This window comes from Geotrypetes seraphini, chromosome 2, assembly GCF_902459505.1.
Source record: "Geotrypetes seraphini chromosome 2, aGeoSer1.1, whole genome shotgun sequence".
In the NCBI taxonomy this organism is placed as follows: Eukaryota; Metazoa; Chordata; class Amphibia; order Gymnophiona; family Dermophiidae; genus Geotrypetes; species Geotrypetes seraphini.
The window spans coordinates 290,251,696-290,276,261 of record NC_047085.1 but is presented as its reverse complement, the minus strand read 5'-3'; the positions used below and the strand labels follow the sequence as shown (position 1 = coordinate 290,276,261).

Here is a 24,566-nt window from a genome sequence, read left to right as displayed (position 1 = left end):
CATCTAAAATTGAACATGGCTAAAACAGAGTTGCTCATCTTCCTGCCTAAATCTACCTCTCCGCTTCCCTTGTTCTCTGACTCTGTGGACAACACTCTCATTCTTCCTGTTTTTATCTACTCGTAATCTCCCCTTTATCACCCAGATACAAAATATCACTAAAACCTGCCATTTCTTCCTCTATAATATTACCAAAATCTGAACCTTCCCCTCTGAGCACACTACCAAAACACTTATCCACGCCCTCATCACCTTGCGCTTAGACCACTGCCTTCCACTTAACCATCTCACTCCCCTCCAATCCATCCAGAATTTTGCTGCACGACTCATATTCCAGAGAGCCGCTTTACTCACATTACTCCTCTCCTAGTCACTAGAGGAAGAAATACCTACAAACTCACTTCACCCTACACAACCCCACAAGAACGACCAGAAACAAAAACATCTTTGCATACCCAAAGATTACAGGCTGCAGATACAAATCCTTCTTGGACAGAACCTTTCAGTTCCAAGCGAACAGACAGCAAACCTGGCTGAAAAACCACATAAATGAACCAAACATGACTTATAATACTTTCCGCAAATCGATCAAAACCACCCTATTCGCTAAATTCATTGGCTAAAACGGTCCCCTCCCCACTAAGACCCCTCTCACGGATGTTCTAAATCTTTCAGACACTCATTACCCTTAGATCTCCAATTAATATGTAAGTTTACCATTTAGACTATTGTACTGCATCTAGACTCTTTATTCGGTACTGTATTTAAACTTATTGTATGGTATTGAATTTGGACTCACTCTACTGTATTATATGTGGATTTATTGTATTGTATTAGTATTGTACTGTACTTGTTATTCGCTGAATGTCCAGCCTTCTTACAATGTAAACCGCCTAGAAGTCGCCTGACTATGGCGGTATAGAAAAAGCACAGTTACTTACCTTAACAGGTGTTATCCAGGGACAGCAGGCAGATATTCTTGACTGATGGGTGACGGCACCGACGGAGCCCCGGTACGGACAATTTTAGAGTGATTGCACTCTAAGAACTTTTAGAAAGTTCTAGCTCGGCCGCACCGCGCACGCGCGAGTGCCTTCCCGCCCGACAGAGGCGCGCGGTCCCTCAGTTAGTATAAGCCAGCTAAGAAGCCAACCCGGGGAGGTGGGTGGGACGCAAGAATATCTGCCTGCTGTCCCTGGATAACACCTGTTACGGTAAGTAACTGTGCTTTATCCCAGGACAAGCAGGCAGCATATTCTTGACTGATGGGTGACCTCTAAGCTAACAAAAAGAGGGATGGAGGGAAGGTTGGCCATTAGGAAAACAAATTTTGTAAAACAGACTGGCCGAAGTGACCATCCCTTCTGGAGAATGCATCCAGACAATAATGAGATGTAAAAGTGTGAACTGAGGACCAAGTAGCAGCTTTGCAGATTTCCTCAATAGGAGTGGAACGGAGGAAAGCTACAGATGCTGCCATTGCTCTGACTCTATGGGCCGTGACAGAACCTTCCAGTGTCAGTCCGGTCTGAGCATAACAGAATGAAATGCACGCTGCCAGCCAATTAGACAACGTACGTTTAGAAACAGGACGTCCCAATTTATTCGGATCAAAGGACAGAAAAAGCTGGGGAACTGATCTGTGGGGTTTCGTACGCTCCAGATAGTAAGCAAGAGCCCTTTTACAATCCAAAGTATGCAGAGCTTGTTCCCCAGAATGAGAATGAGGTTTTGGAAAGAAAACCGGTAGAACAATGGATTGGTTGAGATGAAATTCAGAAACAACCTTGGGGAGAAACTTTGGATGTGTACGCAGAACCACCTTGTCATGGTGAAAAACCGTAAAAGGTGGATCTGCAACCAGTGCATGAAGCTCACTGACTCTCCTGGCAGAGGTAAGAGCAATAAGGAAAAGTACTTTCCAAGTGAGAAATTTGAAAGGAGAAGTAGCTAAAGGTTCAAATGGAGGTTTCATTAAAGCTGAAAGAACCACATTGAGATCCCAGATAACCGGAGGGGCTTTAAGAGGTGGTTTCACATTGAAAAGCCCACGCATGAACCTGGACACCAGGGGATGAGCTGAAAGAAGTTTTCCATGGACTGGCTCATGAAAAGCTGCAATGGCACTGAGGTGGACTCTGATGGAAGAGGACTTAAGGCCAGAGTCAGACAAAGAAAGAAGATAATCTAACAACGTCTCCACTGCCAGGGAAGTGGGATCAAGATGATGAAGAAGACACCAGGAAGAAAATCTCGTCCACTTTTGATGGTAACATTGTAGAGTGGCTGGTTTCCTGGAGGCATCCAGAATGGAACGAACGGGCTGAGACAAAAGAGTATCAGTCGAGTTCAGCCCGAGAGATACCAAGCCGTCAGGTGTAGAGACTGGAGGTTGGGATGCAGAAGGGTTCCCTGCTGTTGCGTAAGCAGAGAAGGAAACAGAGGAAGAAGAAAAGGTTCCCTGGAACTGAGTTGAAGTAGAAGGGAGAACCAATGTTGCCTGGGCCACCTCGGAGCAATCAGAATCATGGTGGCTCGTTCCCTCTTGAGCTTGAACAAGGTTCTCAACATGAGAGGCAGAGGAGGGAAGGCGTACAGGAACAGATTCGACCAGTCGAGGAGAAAAGCATCTGCTGTTAGACGGTGCGGAGAGTAAAGTCTGGAGCAGAATAGGGGCAGCTGATGATTGTGAGGAGCTGCAAAGAGGTCTATCTGAGGAGTGCCCCATTGATCGAAGATAGACTGCAGAGTGACGGTATCGAGTGTCCACTCGTGAGGTTGGAGAATTCTGCTGAGTTTGTCCGCTAAAGAATTCTGAGCCCCCTGAATGTATATAGCTTTCAGGAAGAGATGATGATCTATGGCCCAAGTCCAGATCTTCTGGGCTTCCTGGCATAAAAGGCGAGAGCCTGTCCCACCCTGTTTGTTGATGTAGTACATCGCAACCTGATTGTCTGTGCACAACAGAAGGACCTGAGGAAAGAGAAGATGTTGGAAGGCCTTGAGGGCGTAAAACATCGCTCTGAGTTCCAGGAAATTGATTTGATGCTTCCTTTCCTGGGCTGACCAAAGACCTTGAGTCTGGAACTCGTTCAAGTGAGCTCCCCATGCATACAGAGAGGCGTCGGTGGTGATGACTAGTTGATGAGGAGGCTGATGGAACAGAAGACCTCTGGATAGATTTGAGGATACCAACCACCATTGAAGAGACTGACGAAGAGATGATGTCACAGATATGTGTCGTGAGCAAGGATCCGACGCTTGGGACCACTGGGTAGCAAGGGTCCATTGAGGAGTGCGCAGGTGAAGACGGGCGTGAGGTGTGACATGAACTGTGGATGCCATGTGCCCCAAGAGTACCATCATTTGTCTTGCTGAGATGGAAGGCAGTGGAAGCACCTGCTGACATAGAGACTGAAGAGTCTGGAGACGATTGGATGGTAGGAAAGCTCTCATTAGGAGTGTATCCAGGATCGCTCCAATGAATTGAAGTCTCTGAGTGGGAAGGATATGAGATTTGGGTAGATTGATCTCGAATCCCAGAAGTTGTAGAAACTGGATGGTTTGGTTGGTGGCCAGAAGAACTGCTTGAGCGGATGTGGCTTTGATCAACCAATCGTCCAGGTAAGGAAATACATGAAGGTGGTGAGAGCGTAGAAATGCCGCTACCACAATGAGACATTTGGTGAATACCCTTGGAGATGAGGCAAGACCGAAGGGCAGTACCTTGTACTGGTAATGACAATGATTGATCATGAATCGGAGATATGGTCTTGAGGTTACATTGATCGGTATGTGAGTGTAAGCCTCTTTGAGATCGAGGGAGCATAGCCAGTCGTTTTGATTTAGAAGGGGATAAAGGATGGCTAAAGAAAGCATCTTGAATTTTTCTTTTACTAGATGAATGTTGAGATCGCGAAGATCCAGGATGGGTCTGAGATCTCCTGTTTTTTTGGGAACTAGAAAGTAACGGGAGTAGAATCCCTGCCCCTTTTGATCTAGAGGAACTTCCTCTATAGCGTTCAGAAGGAGGAGGGATTGGACCTCCTGAATAAGGAGGGCCGATTGAGGACTGTTCAAAGCAGACTCTTTTGGCAGGCTTTGAGGTGGAAGAGTCTGAAAGTTGAGAGAGTAGCCGTGGCGGATGATGTTGAGGACCCATTGGTCCGACGTGATTACTTCCCACCGGCTGAGGAACAGAGAAAGTCGACCTCCTATAGGCTGAGGCAGGAGAGCAGGAATAGGGATACTGGCTATACTGTGGAGAATGAAGTCAAAAGGGCTGTGACTTCTGCTGAGGAGGTTGTTTTACAGCTTGTTGTTGCTGCTGTTGTCTGGGAGGCTGACGTTGTTGTTGCCTCTGACGCCTAGGTTGCTGAGCAGTGGTAGTTAATGGACGAGCTGTGAAGCGGCGTTGATAGGCCGATTGCTGCCTATATGGTCTTGGCGGAGGAGGCTTCTTTTTATTTTTAAGCAGGGTATCCCAGCGCGTCTCATGAGCAGAGAGCTTTTGTGTGGTTGAGTCCATGGAATCCCCAAAGAGCTCATCCCCTAGGCATGGGGCGTTGGCTAACCGATCTTGATGGTTAACATCAAGCTCGGATACCCGAAGCCAGGCCAAACGACGCATAGCTACTGACATTGCTGTCGCTCTGGATGTTAGTTCAAAGGTGTCATATATGGATCTAACCATAAACTTACGTAATTGGAGAAGAGACGACAAGCATGTGTGAAAAGCGGGATGCTTTCGTGAAGGAAGATATTTTTCGAAAGAGGCCATGGTGGTAAGGAGATGCTTTAAATAAAAAGAAAAATGAAAAGCATAATTACTAGCCCTATTTGCCAACATAGCATTTTGGTAGAGCCTCTTACCAAATTTATCCATGGCCCTTCCTTCTCTGCCAGGAGGGACAGATGCATATACACTGGCTCCTGAAGTCTTTTTAAGGGTGGATTCGACAAATAAGGATTCATGTGGAAGTTGAGGTTTGTCGAACCCAGGAATGGGAATTACCTTATATAGAGAATCCAGTTTACGTGGGGCCCCTGGGACAGTTAAAGGAGTCTCTAAATTCTTATAGAAAGTTTCCCTCAAGATGTCATGAAGGGGAAGTTTCAAAAATTCCTTTGGAGGCTGATCAAAATCAAGGGCATCCAAAAAAGCTTTAGACTTTTTGGATTCAGCCTCCAAAGGAATGGACAAGGACTCACACATCTCTTTCAAAAAACTAGAGAAAGAGGAAGTGGCCTGTTTGGAGGATGGGTCAGGGACAGCCGAATCCTCCTCCTCTGAGGAACATTCGCCTTCAGAAAGAAAGGGTTCCTCTGAGTCTCCCCACAGATCAGGGTCTCTGACATGGGAAGAATGGTCCCGAGACTCAGGTGTCGACGTTTGCATGTGTCGGGTTTTGCGCACCGACTTACCCGACCTCATCGATACCGAGTCAGGAGAAGTTATCGGTCGCACCGGTGCCGAAGTCTGTACCGATTGATGGTGAGCTCTCGGCTCCGGTGCAAGGACTGGCATCGATACCGATGAGGTTAGGTGAAGCGGTACCGAAACAGTGGAAGCGGGTAACACGGGTTCCACAATCGGTATCGATACAGGTTGTTCCACAACCGGTACCGATGGCTCGGTGCGGACTGGCACCGGAAGGTTCGGTGTCATGATAGCAGGAAGGAGTCGTTCTAATTGCTCCTTAAGCTGCACCTGAAGGATGGCCGTAATGCGGTCATCGAGGGATGGCACCGGTACCGCTTTTTTCTTCTGCGGTACCTGCGGTGCCGCTCGACGCCCCGGAGATGAGGAGCCCGATGTCGAGGGACTCACCTCTATAGGGGCGGAGCGCTTCCGCTGGCGTCTTACAGGCGGCAGGATTGGACTCACTGCACTCGAGGCCGGAAGACGTTCCAGCGGGGAAGGCTTCTTAGCCGGCTTACCTGACTGTTGAGACGCCGGTGTGGAATCACGCGGCGTCGAAGACGAGGGTGCCGACTGAATCGGTGCCGAAGCCGGAGTCGAAGGAACGGGGTCGGACATCTCGGCACCGAACAACAATCGCTGTTGAATTTGGCGATTTTTTAATGTCCGTTTTTTTAAAGTAGCACAGCGGGTGCAAGTAGAGGCCTGATGCTCAGGACCCAAACACTGTAAACACCAGTTGTGTGGGTCCGTGAGAGATATAGGCCTAGCACACCGCTGGCACTTTTTAAAACCCGGTTGAGGGGGCATGAAAGGAAAAACGGCTTCCGCCAAATCGAAGGCCGAGGCTTCGATGGTGGCAGAAGGCCCCGCCGGGGAAAACCGAAAACTGAAGAAAAAAATGAAAGTTTTTTTTTTTTAACAAAATTGAAAGAAAGAAAAAAAGGCAAATTAAGCGAAAACGTTTACGCGAGCGGGAAGGCAAGTTAAGAAAAAATTTCAACAGCCGTTGAAAACGCGTCTTCTTAGCTCCGCGGAAACTAAGAAACTGAGGGACCGCGCGCCTCTGTCGGGCGGGAAGGCACTCGCGCGTGCGCGGTGCGGCCGAGCTAGAACTTTCTAAAAGTTCTTAGAGTGCAATCACTCTAAAATTGTCCGTACCGGGGCTCCGTCGGTGCCGTCACCCATCAGTCAAGAATATGCTGCCTGCTTGTCCTGGGATAAATAAAGTTATTATATTATTATTATTATTCATTGCTTCTCATCTGTCTCCTAGTCACTTCATTGCTTCCCATCTGTTTCCGAATACAATTCAAATTCCTCTTACTGACCTACAAATGCACTCACTCAGCTTCCCCTCACTCTCTTCACTTATCTCCCCCTATGATCCCCCCTATCCCTGTGAGCTCAGCTCAGCTGGTAAGTTCCTCCTATCTGTGCCTCTCTCAACTGCCAACTCCAGACTCCGCCCCTTCTGCCTTGCTGCACACCATATGCTTGGAACAAGCTTCCCAAATCCCTACAGTGGGCTCCATCTCTGGCAGTGTTCATGGCTCATTTAAAAGCCCACCTCTTTGAGAGTGCTTTCGACTCCTAACTCTCACCTTGGGTTTTGCATCCCCTATGTCATGTCTTATCTGTCCAAATTAAATTGTAAGTTCTTCTGAGCAGGGACAGTATATAAACGTCAAAATGTACAGCGCTGAATACGTCATTCAGTGCTATATAAGTGATAAGTAGTAGTAGGTCCCAAGATGGACTCTGGTAACATCTGAGGCAGAAATCAAGAGCTGTGGAGACCACCTGGACAGAAGGGAGTATTAAAGTGGGCACATATGAGCAAAACGCCTCTGGAAAATTGGAGGAGGGCGTGCAGGCTTGACAGGAGCTGGCTTAGGCTTTGGTCTGACAATAGAAGCAAAGGATTTTTCATGTTCATTTCTTGGTGGCTGCCTTGATAGATTCATCAAAGAGGTCATTGCCTGCACAAGGAATATTAGCCAAGCGATCCTGAAGATTAGGGTCCATGTCAATGGTGCGAAGCCAGGCTAGGCGGCGCATTGCTACAGAATAATAATAATAATAATAACTTTTATTTCGTATACCGCCATACCCAGAGTTCTAGGCGGTTCACATCAGTTAAACAAAGTTACAAATGAAGAAGTCATGGAAGTTAGAAAGTCAGTTAAACAGAGTTAGCTGACCGAAGTCATTTAAACAGAAGTTACAAACAATGAAGTCATTGGGGTTTGGGGAGTACAGTAAGGAGGAATAGGTAGGGGTTCCAGTACAAGGTGGGTGGGAGGGTGGTGGTGGAAGGTGTTAAGGGTTCTGTTCATGGGACAGGTGTGTTTTGAGTTGTTTTCTGAAGGCGAGGTAGGTGGGGGCCTCGAGTATAATTCGAGCTAGCCAAGGGTTAAGTTTGGCTGCCTGGAAGGAGAAAGTTTTGTCTAGGAACCTTTTGAAGTGACATGATTTTAGAGAGGGGAAGGCGAACAAGTTAATTCTGCGGGAGTTCTTGTTGTTGTAATTTAAATTGAAGTGAGGGTTGAGGTAGCTTGGTGATATTCGAGGTCGGAGTCGTGGAAGCAGGAGGACCCTTGGTAGAAGGCAGAACTGAGGCTGCTTTCGAAGACGAGGGTGTGACTGAAGAGTCCATCCCGAAAAGCTTCTCCACTAAAATTTGACGACATTTACGGGCATGAGGTTGAAGAGTAGCACGACTTCGGTTGATGGCCCGGCCCAAGGCAGTTAAGGCACCGATGGTGTGGGTCTGTGAGGGAAATTGCACGCTGGCACTGGCTACACTTATTGAAGCCCGTTGCTGGCTGGGACATAGGAGGAAAAATAGCCGCCGCAAAGTCAAAGCCCTTGGGCTGCGGCTGGGCAGCCTGCCCCTCCAGCCAAACGGAAGAAATAATTAAAAAGAAGCTCTGATGTACTCAAAGAGCTTCCACCTGATCTCAGGAAGGGAACTAAGAGAGCTGCCACCCATATGAAAAGCTTCTGCACCAATCCATGTCCTCCCTCCCCCTTTTGCTGGTTACCCAGCTCAGCTGCACTATCTATTACCAGGTCCAAGACTGGATTAGAAGTTTTTTTACTTTCTGTGCTAGTAAAGAAACAACCTGTACACATGGACTGGTCTGGTGGGATGAGAAGAACTACTGATTCACTGGCAGCAGTGGCAGTAGCAGACAGCAATAAAAAGGGGAGGTACATCAAACTTGACTGGCTAATGGTGTGGGGAGGAGACACACTAGGACTGCTGAACAGAGTAGGTGAGGGTGGTACACAGAGCAATGAGATTGAGAGACTAGTAATATATAGGTTATAGTGATGAGCTGTTAACTCATTGCTGGGGCTGCCAGCATGATGTAGAAGGGCCTGATTTACTGAAGTATTTTTATTTCATAGACACAGAATTGGGGGTGGAAGGGAAGAAAGGCAGGAAACCAGTTAATAGGCCCTAAAAAAAAAAATAAAAATAAAAAAGAAGAAAAACTACATACCCCAGAGGGCAACAAGGAAACTAGTCAAAGTCTAATACTTACAGTGATAAGAATTGAAAAAACTCACACATACCTTGGGCATCTGTGGATGGCTAAAATCTTTGTCCACAATGACTCCTTTTATCAGTTGAGTGTCTTCAAGCTTGCCTCCTACTTTGCCCTCTACTTTGATTAGTTCAAAATCAACATCTTTGCGATCCATGTCTGCGACTGTCAAAATAGCATTTACTGCAATCTCTGCCATCTGTCTATGGCAACGGTTGATTCTAAAATGTAAGCAGACCAATACATTAAGATTAATGTGTGATTACAAAATCTGAAGAACCACTAAGCAAATGCTCATGCCTCTGGATTTTTTTTTTTTTTTTATAACACATTTAGGACACACTGAGGAAGGAAGGGGAGAAAAGAGACCTGTACAGGTATGTACAGGTGAAGATTTAAACCCTCTATGATACCGTGTTTCCCCGATGATAAGGCAGGGCCATCAAATAAGACAGCCCCCCCTTTTTAGAAAAAATTGTAAAATAAGGCACCCCCCCCCCCCCGCAAATAAGCCACCCACCGATACCTGCGCTTACCCGAATCGGGTGGTACGGTGGGTGACTCCGTGTGGTCCCTCCGTCTACCGCGGGGGTCGGCAACCCGCGGCTCCAGAGCCGCATGCGGCTCTTTTCCACCTTTGCCGTGGCTCCGGTAGTGTGTCACGCAGGCATGCAACTTACAAGTCCGGCGTCGCGGCGGGAAATAGCCATGCTGAGCAGTGAGCTCAGCACGTACACAGATAAAAGCCTTGCTTGCTGATTGGTCCGGCGGCTGTGCCGCCGGACCAATCAGCAAGCAAGGCTTTCATCCTTTCATCTGTGTAGTGCTGAGCTCACTGCTCAGCATGGCTATTTCCCGCCGCGACGCCGGACTTGTAAGATGCACGCCTGAAAAAGAAATCATCCTGGCCGGGGTCGGTGTCATGCTCCGGAGATCTACAGCCTTCCTATCTCCCTCTCCCTTCTACCTGCTTCCGGCCACATCCCCTGCTCCGCGGCTCTCTTCGGCAACTCAGCAGCAGCAATCGACACAAGCTTCTGACGTCGGGGCCTACCCTCTGCGAGTCCCGCTTGTTTCAACTTCCTTTTTCCACAAAGGCGGGACTCGTAGAGGGAAGGCCTCGATGTCGGTAGCTTGTCTTGATCACCGCTGCTGACAAGTTGCTGAAGAGAGCCGCGGAGCAGGGGGGTGTTGCCAGGTGCAGGTAGAAGGGAGAGGGCCAGATGCAGGACTCGTGGGTGAGGGAGCAGAAGAGAGAGAGAAAGAGAGAGGGGAGGGAAACAAAAGGAAATATTTCATACTGGGCAGGGCCGGAGTGGAGGGAGGGTGGAAAGATTCTAGCTACAGGGTGCAGTAACAAAGGAAAAGGGGGGGAAAGCTGAAAATGGAGATAGTGTCACAAAGAAGAGAAAGGGTAAGCAGGACCTACTGAATAAGGATAGAGATACAGAGGGGACATGAAAGGGTAAATAAGGCATCCCCCCGAAAATAAGCCCTAGAGCATATTTTGGCCTTCCAAAAAAAATAAGACAGTGTCTTACCATCGGGGAAACACAGTACTAGAGGTGAAGACAGATCCTCCTGAAATCAAGCCAACAATTGTTTGAAGGTCTACGATGGCTGAAAAGCCTGAAATGGCTGAGAATACATTCTGACTAAAGCTGTCAGTTTCTACACAATCTATTCTTGCTTAGCTGAGATAAGAAATTCATGCAAAAAGTAATGCTGAGATAGCAAGTCATGCAGAACCTATCCTTCCATCTAGAAACTAACATAGCCATCTGTTAAAAGTCTCATAAAAATAAAGAAGTGAAACTAAGAGGATTAACATATGCCATTAACCAAGAAGATAAAAATGGTTCTATTGCAAGAAAATCCTGGAATGGGTGGAGTTTTACTGGACCCCTTACTCAAAATTGATGATCTTGGTATATTAAAATGACATTTGGAGGGAAATAGAGCAGTTCTAGGGAAAAGGGTGTGACGCATAGTATGTCTCAAAAACAAGTAAAAATATTGACCAATTAGTAAACTAATAAGTTTAATGACGTGTGTAAGTAACCAATAAAACTTAACAATGTAATGTATACCAACGTGGCCTTAAGCTACCAAAATTGTATATAAGATGGCCTTTATGCGGAAGTAATCAGAACAGATCCGAGGTCCTCAGGCCGGTCTGGTGTACCAGTATATGCTGAAAGGTTTATTCTTGTAAGCTGTTATTGATTTATTAATTAAAAATTATATTACTTATACCAGCATATCGAGTGTTGTGAGGTCAGTTATTGAGGGCCCAAACAGGGGCCAACTCAACACACACACACACAGAGCTAAAATGTAAGATCTTAATGTTTGTGACAAGAAATCCAACCAACAAAAGAAATGGTGAAAGGTAAATAATCATCAATTTCTTTTCCTTTATTCCTGCCAGACGAGTGGATTAAAGGAATAAAGAAGCTTCGAGTTGATCTCACTCCCCTAATAAGAATCTGGGGTTGCCTTCTGTGCATTTGCATTAAATCTAAAAACTCAGATTAAACTTCTTTGAGCTTCCAAAACTAAAATAGATGCAGCTAAATATTCTCTTCTTGGTCAATAAGATTAAAATGCCCTAAACCATTTGTGCTCACTATGATGAAGTTGGTGTATTAGTGAAAGACATGTGTTTACAAAAAATTTAATATTTAAGCGACAAAAGGCCAGTATATTTAAAGCTTTGATAAGGGAAGTGCCCCAATATTTCACCTGCTTGCCCAAAGGGAGGACCAAGAAGAAGTCTATGGCTAGGTACAAGTGATGTTCAAAAGACTCAGTTTAGAGGCTACTGAGGTCACGATATATGCAATGTCTATGCAAGACCTGCTTGGGGGCACTAAGAAATGTACAATCCTTGTAGTCACCATAGAACTCGACAAAGCCATAGTCTTTCACATCTGATCACCTCCCATCAAACTGCTGCTAAATAAAGCAATACACGTGCCTTTTCCCTGTTGAACTCAGGGGAGAAAGCTGGAGCAGAGAGGTTCCAAAGGATTTGAGACACCCAAGATCTCAATCTCACTACATTTTTCTTCCACAGAATTGTTGATAGTTACTAGGCACTATTACCATATATGCAGAAAAGATTCCCTTTTGCCCAACATCTGCCTCAGAGACTTGTGCTGCTAACATTTTAACTCCATTTTCAATCAAGTTTCTCTGACACATAAAGAGATTAGGTTCTTACCTTACTAATATCTTTTCTAGTAGATAGGTGTGTCATTCTGGACAGTAGAGTAATCTCCCCATGCTCACGAGCCGTGTAAAAGGAATTCACTCCAGGTTTTCAACTCCTCCTCCTCCTTCAACCAAGGGTTCTGCTACCTCCTTTAGTTTGTACCTAAGCAAGCGACAGCCTTATATACAGTCATGTGAAAAAATTAGGACACCCCATGAAATATTCAGTTCTTTCTTAAGAAATGTTCACATATTGATGTCAAATTTTTTTTTTAAATTTCTCTCTGGAAAAGAAAGCGATGTAATTGCAGGTAAACAAAAAAAAAGTGTTTCCTGATTCAGTTAAGCTTGGCGGTATTTAGGCTTTCTTCTGCCTATTATTGGAATATAGCTGGTTTTGTCAGGTCCCTCCCTCCCTCCCCCAATCCATCTCAGTTTATTTACCTTATTCTCCCTTCACATAAAAAGGAGCAGATATTCTATTGCTGTGGAAGTTTATAAGAGGGGGCTTAAATCTTGCTCACACGCCAACTTCCTTCACTTTAAATTCACAATAACCTCCTTTAATTACCAAGCAAATCAACTACATCCAGTTAACTAACTCCCTTTCTTCCAACACCGCCATCTCTTTGCCACTCTGAACTCCTTTCTCAAAGCATCCCCTCCTCCAATCTATCTTCCTCTCTCCTCACACAATGGTTAAATTCTTCCATGACAAGGTTTACAAGATTGCCCTTAAATTTGCTGCAAAGCCACATCCTTCCATCCTATATGACAGAGCTCCATTTACCGTATTTTCACGCAAATAATGCGCACCCGAATAAAACGCGCACACGTGTATAGCGCGCAGAAATCACGTTGATATGTACAAAAACCTTGGTATACCGCGCTCACGGGTATACCGCGCATGCTGCCCGACTCTCCGTTCACCCCCCCTGACTTCCGTGCACTGCCCTGACTTTCCGTGCGCTGTCCCGACTCTCCGTTCACCCCCCCTGACTTCCGTGCACTGCCCTGACTTTCCGTGCGCTGTCCCGACTCTCCGTTCACCCCCCCTGACTTCCGTGCACTGCCCTGACTTTCCGTGCGCTGTCCCGACTCTCCGTTCACCCCCCCTGACTTCCGTGCACTGCCCTGACTTTCCGTGCGCTGTCCCGACTCTCCGTTCACCCCCCTGACTTCCGTGCACTGCCCTGACTTTCCGTGCGCTGTCCCGACTCTCCGTTCACCCCCCCTGACTTCCGTGCACTGCCCTGACTTTCCGTGCGCTGTCCCGACTCTCCGTTCACCCCCCCTGACTTCCGTGCACTGCCCTGACTTTCCGTGCGCTGTCCCGACTCTCCGTTCACCCCCCCTGACTTCCGTGCACTGCCCCGCCTCTCCGTGCGCTGTCCCTCTCCTTTCGCCCGCCCTGCCCTGCTCCCAGCTCTGTAAGCATGCGCAATGGTCTGAGCATGCTTGCCGCTTAGTTTTCACCAAGGCTGTTTTTCTGGTGGTGTGCTTTTCACCACGTGGCTGTGGCCCCCCTCTATCTGGCCTTGTAATTTGCCCAGTGAATACTATTTTGACTATACAACAGCATCTCAGCCTTTGGGTAAGCCTATAAAAGATTAATGCTGCATGTAGAGCCCACATTTTAATTTGATCTCTTCAGATTGGTATTCTGCATTTATCTACCCGGTAGTAGAGTTTATCAATTAAATTGAAATGTACCGCCATAATGGCAGGAATGAGACGAAAGTCATATACAGCAGACTTTAAGCTTAAAGTCGTTGCGAAAGCTGAGGAAATAGGCAACCGGGCCGCAGCGAGAGTTCGATGTTGGAGAACATCGGTGCGTGAATGGAGAAAAGATAAGAAGGAACTGGAGAAATGCAATCCGTGCAAACGGGCACGTCGTGGGCCCAAACCAAAATGGCCTCAGCTGGAGGATGACTTGAAGCAGTGGATTCTGGTGAGAAGGGAGCAAAATCAATCAGTCTCTACTGTTGCGATTCAGATGAAGGCAAAACTACTTGCCAATGGAAGAGGAATACCCGACTTCAAAGCTGGCTTCACATGGATCTCAAAATTTATGAAAAGGAACGGACTATCAGTTAGAATGAGAACAACTGTTGGCCAGCGACTTCCAGATGACTGGCAGCAAAAATTGATTGATTTCCGTGACTTTGTCGCCAAAGAAATATCTGAACTTGGCATCACTGCAAAGGACGTCATCAACATGGATGAAATTCCAATGGCATTCGACATTCCAGCAACAAGAACCATAGCCCCCACAGGTACTAAATCTGTTGCCATCACCACAACTGGGCATGAAAGAACGTGTTTTACAGTCGTTCTTGGTTGCTCAGCTAGCGGGGTTAAGTTAAAGCCCATGCTCATTTTCAAAAGGGTCACTATGCCCCGTGAAAAGCTGCCCACCAGTGTGGTTGTGCACTGCAACAAGAAGGGATGGATGGACTGTGACGTAATGAGATTGTGGGTAGATAAATGCTTTAGGGCAAGACCGGGTGGATTCTTTGCAAAAAAATCCTTGTTAATTTTGGATGCCATGGCTGCCCACAAAGAAAAAAATGTTCAGGCCTACATTAATTCTACTCGTGCCCACATCGCTGTGATACCTGGAGGCCTGACGTGTAAGCTGCAACCACTTGATATCGCAATGAATCATCCATTCAAGACTTTTATTAGAAAGGAGTGGGAGGAGTGGATGCAGAGCGGCACGCACGAGTACACACCCGCGGGGTGGCAGAAGCGGGCAACTTTCACAGAAGTCTGCAAGTGGGTAGCTTCAGCATGGGACAAAATAACACCAGATACCATTCGAAACGGATTTAGAAAAGCAGGCATTGTTTATGAAACCAATGACACTACGGCTACTACCAGTGCAGCGGAAGGAGGCAACAACATGGATATCAGCGATGATGATGATGATGATGACGATATCACTTCGGAAATAAACGAGGATCGTCTGCAGGCCGTGCTCAGTTTATTTAATGACGATGATGACAATTCGGATTTTGATGGATTCAAGGATTCAGATGACTGTGATGATGATGACTGAATAAACCTGTAAACTTTGTTTATTTACAACTTTACCGTAATTACGGTAACTGTATTTAGATTATTTTGTCCTCCATACTTCGTTTGATCTACCGGTTAATGTAATAGTTTATAAGAATTAACATGTTTCTGTTCTTGTTGCTGAATTCATACTCACTAACTGTAGATTAAAAGTTATAAGGTTGTTTATAAGAATGAACAGTTTTTTTCTTTTCACGTGTTTGGTTGGAGGGTGTGTGAATGGTGCGTGAGTTCTCCTATGTCTGGTTGAGGTGGATTGAATTACCGGTATTTAGCTGAAGAAATTATGGTAGTTAAACAACCCCCCCCCCCCATTCCACACACATTACGGTAATTCTCTTCAATTTTTGTTCCCATTATAAAAAACACTGATAAGTTTCCAGAAAAAAATACATTAAAATAAGAAGTGAAAACAAAGGCCCCTACAGATGAGAACATAACATAAGAATAGCCTAACTGGGTCAGACCAATGGTCCATCATGCCCTGTAGCCCATTCTCATGGTAGCCAATCCAGGTCACTAAATACCTGGTCAAAACCCAAAGAATAACAACATTACATGCTACTGATCCAGGGCAAGCAGACGCTTCCCCCATGTCTTAATAACAGACTATGGACTTTTTCTCCAGGAATTTGTCCAAACCTTTTTAAAACCAGCAACGCTATCTGCTTTTACCATAACTTAAATCATTCCTTCCAAACAGAGACCTTGCTAGATGTCAAATACAGAAAGAACAAGGTACCGTAACTTCACAAGGACTTACGGTAGCTGTGCATGAATACCTATACCTATATACGGTACCTATACCATATACCTAGTGCAAAAATGTGCAAAGGTCTGTTTTTTTCTTTCCATCACTACATAGCCTACGGTAATGCCACACAAGCAGCGCTGTTACAAATATATTCTGAAGGTCAATGCTAAGGTTAACAAAGTTTCCTTCCTTGGACCACAAGGAGATACTGACAAACCACTGAAAGAGATCCCAGGAACAACACCCAAAGACCCACTCAGTATGTGAACCAGTTGAGTGGAGTGGACTAGGGTAACTGGGGGGTGGAAATGGACCCGGAGTTTTCTCAGCAGAATTTCCCTGACCACCTCTTTCTCTCAACACATTGACACGCTAGTGGGTTTATTTTATAGCTTTTTCACTCCCTTCGGTCTGCCTGTCCCCCCTTGAAGGTCTGCCTGTCCCCCCTTGAAGTCCTGTCCCCATCCTGAAAGCCTGATGCCCCCCCGACGTCCGATTCATCCCCCCCCCGGCAGGACCATTCGCACCCCCACCCCGAAGGACCGCCGACTCCCCGACAATATCGGGCCAGGAGGGAGCCCAAACCCTCCTGGCCACGGCGACCCCCTACCCCCACCCCGCACTACATTACGGGCAGGAGGGATCCCAGGCCCTCCTGCCCTCGATGCAAACCCCCCTCCCCCCCAACGACCGCCCCCCCCAAGAACCTCCGACCGCCCCCCCAGCCGACCCGCGACCCCCCTGGCCGACCCCCATGACACCCCCACCCCCCTTCCCCGTACCTTTGGTAGTTGGCCGGACAGACGGGAGCCAAACCCGCCTGTCCGGCAGGCAGCCAACGACGGAATGAAGCCGGATTGGCCCATCCGTCCCAAAGCTCCGCCTACTGGTGGGGCCTAAGGCGCCTGGGCCAATCAGAATAGGCCCGGGAGCCTTAGGTCCCTCCTGGGGGCGGGGCCTGAGGCACATGGGCCCAACCCGACCATATGTCTCAGGCCCCGCCCCCAGGAGGGACCTAAGGCTCCCGGGCCTATTCTGATTGGCCCAGGCGCCTTAGGCCCCACCAGTAGGCGGAGCTTTGGGACGGATGGGCCAATCCGGCCTCATTCCGTCGTTGGCTGCCTGCCGGACAGGCGGGTTTGGCTCCCGTCTGTCCGGCCAACTACCAAAGGTACGGGGAAGGGGGGTGGGGGTGTCATGGGGGTCGGCCAGGGGGGTCGCGGGTCGGCTGGAGGTTCTTGGGGGGGGGGGCGGTCGTTGGGGGGGGGGGGGGGTTTGCGTCGAGGGCAGGAGGGCCTGGGATCCCTCCTGCCCGTAATGTAGTGCGGGGTGGGGGTAGGGGGTCGCCGTGGCCAGGAGGGTTTGGGCTCCCTCCTGGCCCGATATTGTCGGGGAGTCGGCCGGGCAAGAGGGCTTGGGCTCCCTCTTGCTCCGATCGCGGGTGCGGGTGGGAGCGGTCCTGCTGGGGGGGTGAATCGGGCGTCGGGCGGGAACTATGTAGAAAAACTTTTGTATACCGCGCTCACGTGTATAACGCGCGAGGGGTATGCACGGTAGGTAAAAACGCGTATAACGCGCGCGTTATATGCGTGAAAATACGGTAATGCTCTATCTCCACCTTCTGGTAGATAGTCATATCCCCCACATATCTGGATTCATCTGCTGTTGATGAGAAGGAATGAGTAAACACTTAAACGGAGTAAAGTGCTGTTCATAATTCTATATTACTAATGTAGAGCAATGTCTTGGTCTTCAAGCAGTCTTCCTGAATAAAGATGAGTACTATAGTGTAACCATCATCTGTTGGAAGCATTTGGGGTTCATGTTCATAATGGTCTTGAAATGCAAACAGAGAAAATTACTGGTTCATGTAGTTCACCAGCACATTGCTTCCAGTGTAGTGGATGGATGAATCTTTTAACTTAAAGGCTTGGTCTGTTGATACCAATGAACTTATTTTTACTGAGGCTTTGCCAATTTTAGGACAATATTACCACATGTGCTGAAGCAGCCTTGTGACTTAACATCTGCAGGTTCTAGCTGTGACCTACAGAATACTGATTGATATACACCAGGGGTGTCAAAGTCTCTCCTCGAGGGCCACAATCCAGTCGGGTTTTCAGGATTTCCCCAATGAATATGCATGAGATCTAGTAACATGCAGTGCATGCAAATAGATCTCATTGGGGAAATCCTGAAAACCTGACTGGATTGCGGCCCTCGAGGAGGGACTTTGACACCCCTGATGTACACTGACTTAGTTGTTTTTTTGGTTTTTTTTATTTTAAATGTCTGTCCCGTGAAATAAATATTTTCACCTGTTGCATCCAAAAGGAGATCTTCCTCGTAAGCCAAAGCAGGTCTGGCCATGCCATAAGATGGAGGTATCTGGCTAACGTGGTAGCACAGCACTGCCACGACAGATCTGAATATTGGTGCATGCTCAAGGTCAACCAAAGTCGAGTCAAGTCTAGCCCCTTTCCTTCTACTACCCCCAAAGTCTGCACTGTAGAGGGCAGAATGTTGCAGGCCTGGAATATACAAAGGTACTTTTATATATTTAAGGCTATGCATACATTTTGGAGATAGCTAGGATGGAAAGTGAAATGGAAGGGAGGGAGACGATACTGGACTAGCTCTTACAAGAGCCGTTATCAGTGCCAGCATGATCATCACCTTCTCCTTGTGTACCCAATTCAATGTTGTGGTACATAGAGAAGATACACATAAATGTTTTCAATGTATTTTTGTGTGCCAAGACCATGAATAAAACTTACATTTTAGAGCCTAAAGTCGTCATTGCAGTTTGAATTAAGGGTTCTGTATTTTGCGGATCAACTGGGAAACTGTTGCTGATCTTATCCAGGTTCTCAATAGCAATACGTGCAGCTTGTTCATATCCATCTGCTATTCTGATAGGATGAATTCCACGATCAAGCAGCTGTTCAGCCTGTTCCAATAAGGCACCAGCAAGGACTGCAACACAAAACAAACTCTGTTAGTTGATCAATCAAGGCCATTTGAAGTCTCGAATTAACCCCACCCCCCAAAAAAATGCACTACACTTCTTCCTCCGTATTCGCGGTGGATGCGGGCGGAACATAGCCGTGAATATGGAAAAACACAAATAATTTTTCAATAGTTATTTGCGTTATTTGTAAAAGTCAGCGTTTCTACTATTGAAACCGCGAATGCAGTAGTGTACAGTAATAATCTCAGGGTTTAAAAAAAAAAAAAAGTTATGAGGTATTTGCAAGAAGGTACAGGGCAAGGAGGCTCTTTAAAACCCGTTCCCCTGTTCTTTACTACTACGGGGATTTAAGAGTTCCTGAGCAGGGGGAAAGTACACACTGTTGAGTGCATGGCAGGCCGGCATCAACGATTACCTCCCCGCTTCTTGCTTTCCTTGGACACGATTAGCGGCTCCCCGTGCTCCAGGCCCCCTTTCAGCATGAAGCCCCACGGCACTCCCCCTTGCAGCTACACATGAATACACTGAAAAGGGACGGCTCTGCTCTCCATTCTCTCCTCCAGGCCGGTGATGGGAACTCCCTGATCCATGCTCTGCACTAATCTGCGGCCAGCTCCATTCACTGTCCGTTCCGATTTTACACACAGGAGAAAGAAGAGGTGGGGGACACGCGCATACGCCTCCGGCAAGGATCGGGAGGCACTGACAGTGACCCGGAGCACCGAAGCCCTGCGACTGACAAGACATTGCAGCAATGAGTGGCCTGTGCCTGGCGAAATCCAGCCAATCATCTCGCAGTATATAGGAGGGAGGTCCTCTGAGGGGTAATTGTTTCACTCTACCCTTCTCACTCCCCCCCCAACACACACACACTCTCCCTTCCGAAAAAATAAACACATAACACAAAATTCTCAGCACGAGGAAGAAAGGCAGAGCATGTAAGCAGCGATTTTCAGAGTGATGTAATTTTTTTTTTTTTTGGGGGGGGGGGGAGGGAGTCAGCATGTGAAAAATCGCAAATAAGTTAAACCGTGAGTGCTGAAACCGCGAATACAGAGGGAGAAGTATACTACAAATGTTCACACACACACACACAAAAAGCCACTTCTAAAATTGGCATTCTAAAAAAAGTAAGCAAAATGTTGTACCACACAATTAAAAGAGCTAGGAAATACTAGGCAAAGTTAAAAGGTGAAATTTGTTCTTACTTGTTTTTTTCTTTCCTTGAGCCCTTCTAGATCTGCTTAAAATTGCATTAAGATTACTTGCATAATTCAAGTTTGAGCAAGTGAATCAAGAAGGGGAAATTATGGCCACACTGTCATTCTGATGCCATAGTATTCATTTTTCAAGCAATTCAGGCTTATAGAGAGATATTATGTCCTTACCTTAATATCTTTTCCAGTAGATAGGTATGTATTTCTAGACAAGCAGGTTATCTCCCCATGGCCATGAGCTATACACAGGAATCCACTTTGGATTTTTTTCTATTCCCTTCTACTTCACTGGGAGCTCTACTGACACCTGCAGTTAGTATCCAAGCAAACAAGAGCTCCATCGACATCAGAAGTAAGGACTAGAGACTGACACGGTGACTGAACACCGCAGCAAACTGCGGTTTAACCACAGGGATAGGAAAAAATTTGGCTTTCTACCACCGGAATGGGAACAAGGCCTTTTGGTCTCACTCCCCAAGTAAAAAAATAAAGATTGCACCCGGATCGGCATCTCCACAAGTCCAGCAGCCACCCCTACCATGCGAGTCAGCACACCTAAAAGTTCCTCCTTAACTTCCCTCTCGGCTTGCGCCTGTTTTAACATTAGCCTCAGCCACCATGGAGAACAAGTCTTCAAAGGCCTGCACCAAGGCCTTCCCCTCTGCAGAATCTCTTGCTGATGTAACTGTTTCTGGGCCTCCTGCCATAGGAAGAGCCTCCCCCAAATTAGGGGGATCAGCAAACTGAGCATCATCTGTAAAGGTCTCTCAAGCCCTGAACAGTGGCAGACTGTATAGAAGATGTGACTTGTGAGGCTATGTCATGAGGAGACAAATCAAATATGGCTCTCGCGCTAAGCTTTCCACAAAATTTCAAAAGCCAGAGAAGGCATCTGGACTAAGGAGCATCGAGTCACCCTGTGATTATTTTGCGTTTCTTTGGGCTGTGGTGTCCGCATCCTTACATGCAAATTGGTCACTATTTCTAAGCCCCATAAAGGTGGCCACCCCAAATGAGCAGGCTGCCCTTGGCAACTTAGGGCTAGATTCACTAAGTACACTGATTAACTTCCGACCACTTTGCAACCTGATTCACTAACCTCTGTCCCGATCATCTTCCAATACGCACATGCAAATGAGGGGGAACGGCATTCAAATGCAAGCAGGCAGCGATTCACTTAAAAAAAAAAAAAGAAAAGAGGGACACCGACTGGGCTGATCGATCAAAAATAATCGACTGCTGAGGACCAGTCGCTCAGGTCCTTTCCAACTGCCCTGCCTTCTGCCACCCTGTTTTTCTGCAAGCCCTGAATCTCTCCTGCTTCTCTGCAAGCCTCAAATCTCTCCTGCCCTTCCATGCAGTGCAAGACCGTGGTTTTGTAAAGAAAAAAAAAAGTAGTGCTCTGCCGGGCACGGAGAGTAAAAACAAAAAAGGTCACTAAGATGGTCTGCGCATGCGTTGGAATCGCTATAGAGCGATTCGGGCACTCGGCTGGGGGGCGTAATTCTGATCACCCTCATTTGCATGAGGGCGATTTGTGAATCAGCCCCCCGGGCACGGAATGGATCCTTTATGGATTAGATTTGATCCGTGCCCTTAGTAAATCTAAACCTTAGTTCACAGAGGAGAGGTTAAGCTAGCCACCCCTGCCTCTTCGATAGAAACTTTAGCACCATCCTGGCATGGATTTGGGGTAGAAAAGCCCAAGGACTCCATCTCAAGTTTTGAGGTAAAAACTGCAGATTTGGAAGTACAGGGATCCTTTGAAAAAAAAAAAGGAAATCGCTAAAAATCCAAGACAGCCATGTCACGATTTTCATGCCTAAAGTTATTAATTAAACTAAGGGACCCTTAAAAACCTGATTTACGGACACCTCCCGATTCACCTCAGAGGCTGTAACAGCCTTACTCACGGCGATCTATGATGCAATGTACTGTAACCTGTCTCAGTTCTCTTAAAGTGGCTGAAATGGAGAAGAATGACTCCTAGAGAACGACACTGAGACAAATTTTTTGCAGTTCCTGCGAGAACTTATTTTTTGCATCCCGGCAAATTCTTTTCCTGTCCTTGCCCCATTCCTGCAAGCTCTGTTCTCATCTGTACAAGCCTCAAACACTTTAAAATCATAAGTGTTCGAGGCTTGTGCAGTTAAGGCAGAGTATACAGGAATGGGGACCAATTTGTCCCCGTGTCATTCTCTAATCACTGCCTCATGCTGGATATATCTCTTTCACAATAACATTCAGGATACCCTTCAGACATGGAATCCGATTGCTCCCCTACCCCTGTGGACCGATGGATGCGCTACCAGAAGGAAGGGGGGAGGGGAGGGGGGGGAAGAGATAGCACAGTTACTTACCGTAACAGGTGTTATCCAGGGACCGCAGGCAGCTATTCTCACAAGTGGGTGACGTGATCCAACGGAGCCCCGATGCGGACGCCTCACAAGCAGACTTGCTTGAAGAAACTCGAAGTTTCGAGTCGCCCGCACCGCGCATGCGCGAGTGCCTTCCCGCCCGACATAGGGCGTGTCTCCTCAGTTCAGATAGCTAGCAGAGAAGTCAACCCAGGGGAGGTGGGTGGGATGTGAGAATAGCTGCCTGCTGTCCCTGGATAACATCTGTTACGGTAAGTAACTGTGCTTTATCCCAGGACAAGCAGGCAGGTATTCTTACAAGTGAGTGACCTCCAAGCTAACCAAAATGGGATGGTGGGAGAGTTGGCAACTTAGGAGAATAAATTTTGCAATACTGTTTGGCCAAACTGTCCATCCCATCTGGAGAAAGTATCCAGACAATAATGAGAAGTAAAGGTATGAACACCAAGGACCAAGTGGCAACTTTACAAATTTCCTCAATAAGTGTAGATCTGAGGAAAGCTACAGAAGCTGCCATTGCTCTGACCTTATGGGCTGTGACTTTACTGTGAAGGAGTAATCCAGCCTGGGCATAGCAGAATGAGATACAAGGCGCCATCCAATTGGAGCTGGTACGCTTAGAGATAGGACATCCCAACTTGTTCGGATCAAAGGAGACAAAAAGTTGAGGAACAGTTCTGTGTGGTTTGGTGCATACCAAATAGAAAGCCAAAGCATGTTTACAGTCCAGCGTATGAAGAGCTGATTCTCCAGGATGAGAATGAGGCTTTGGAAAAAACACTGGAAGCACAATGGATTGGTTGAGATGAAACTCCAAGACTACTTTAGGAAGGAATTTCGGATGAGTGCGAAAAACCACCTTGTCATGGTGGAACACCAATGCTTGAAGCTCACTGACCCGTCGAGCAGAAGTGAGGCCAATGAGAAACACCACTTTCCAAGTGAGATACTTCAGATGAGCCTTGTCCATTGGTTCAAATGGAGGTTTCATCAGTTGAGTAATAACAACATTGATGTTCCAAACCACTGGAGGCGGTTTGAGAGGAGGGTTGACATTGAAAAGATCTTTCATGAATCTGGAAACCACAGGATGAGCAGAGAGAGGTTTCCCTTCAAGAGGCTGATGGAAAGCAGCAACTGCACTAAGATGGACTCGGATCGAGGTAGACTTGAGACCAGAATGAGAAAGGTGCAACAGATAGTCAAAAACTGAGGATAAGGAGGAACGTTGAGAAAAATTTCGCATGTTGACCCTGGCATCTCTGTATCCCCTCCTCGAGCAGAACAACTGGTTATGCTCTCTGGATCTCAAGGAGGCATACACTCACATTCCCATCCATCCGGCCTCCCATCAATACCTCAGAATTCGGGTGGGAGATCTACATTATCAATACAGAGTGCTCCCTGTCATGCGCACTCTTACCTGCGTGTTCCGTGATCTCTGATCATTAGGTCTGTGGCGGCAGGAGTGCGCATGCACGAGTCCCCAGCCTTACTTCTTCCCAGCACCTACCTACACTCACCGGCAGGACTGGCTGCCAGCGCTGGACTCCCTGCTTTCCACAAGATTAAAAGCCGCGGTGTCGGCTCCTCTCACGAGCCGCACCAGCGTCGGAGAAGGCTTCAGGGATCCAGCATATGTCTCTGCGGGGGAGGCCCATGAAATGATTGTGCCAGACCTTGTAGATGCTAAAAATTTGCCATGATGTTGCATTCTTCCATTGAAATTTTACATACATGATCAATCCACCAAGAATTGTCATATATGTGGGGAGCTGCAAAGAGATCTATCTGAGGCATTCCCCACTGTGAAAAAATGTGATGAAGAGGCTAGGAATGGAGTGTCCATTCGTGAGGTTGCAGAAGACCACTCAAGTTGTCCGCCAAGCAATTCTTCGCCCCTTTTATGTAGACAGCTTTGAGGAAGGCGTTGTGGCGGATTGCCCAATCCCAAAACTTCAGAGCTT

At 47.1% G+C, this 24,566-nt stretch overlaps 1 protein-coding gene across 1 annotated transcript in view; it reads right to left on the bottom strand.

The window, feature by feature from the left end:
• The window catches only part of CCT5 (chaperonin containing TCP1 subunit 5), a 145,781-nt gene that overhangs the window by 98,886 nt on the left and 22,329 nt on the right, over nucleotides 1-24,566 (bottom strand). The window contains exons 4-5 of the mRNA XM_033929813.1: nucleotides 18,811-19,009; nucleotides 9,008-9,200 (exon numbers count right to left, since the gene is read on the bottom strand). Coding sequence (XP_033785704.1) covers nucleotides 9,008-9,200; nucleotides 18,811-19,009 — 392 coding nt within the window. The remainder of the gene's footprint in view (nucleotides 1-9,007; nucleotides 9,201-18,810; nucleotides 19,010-24,566) is intronic.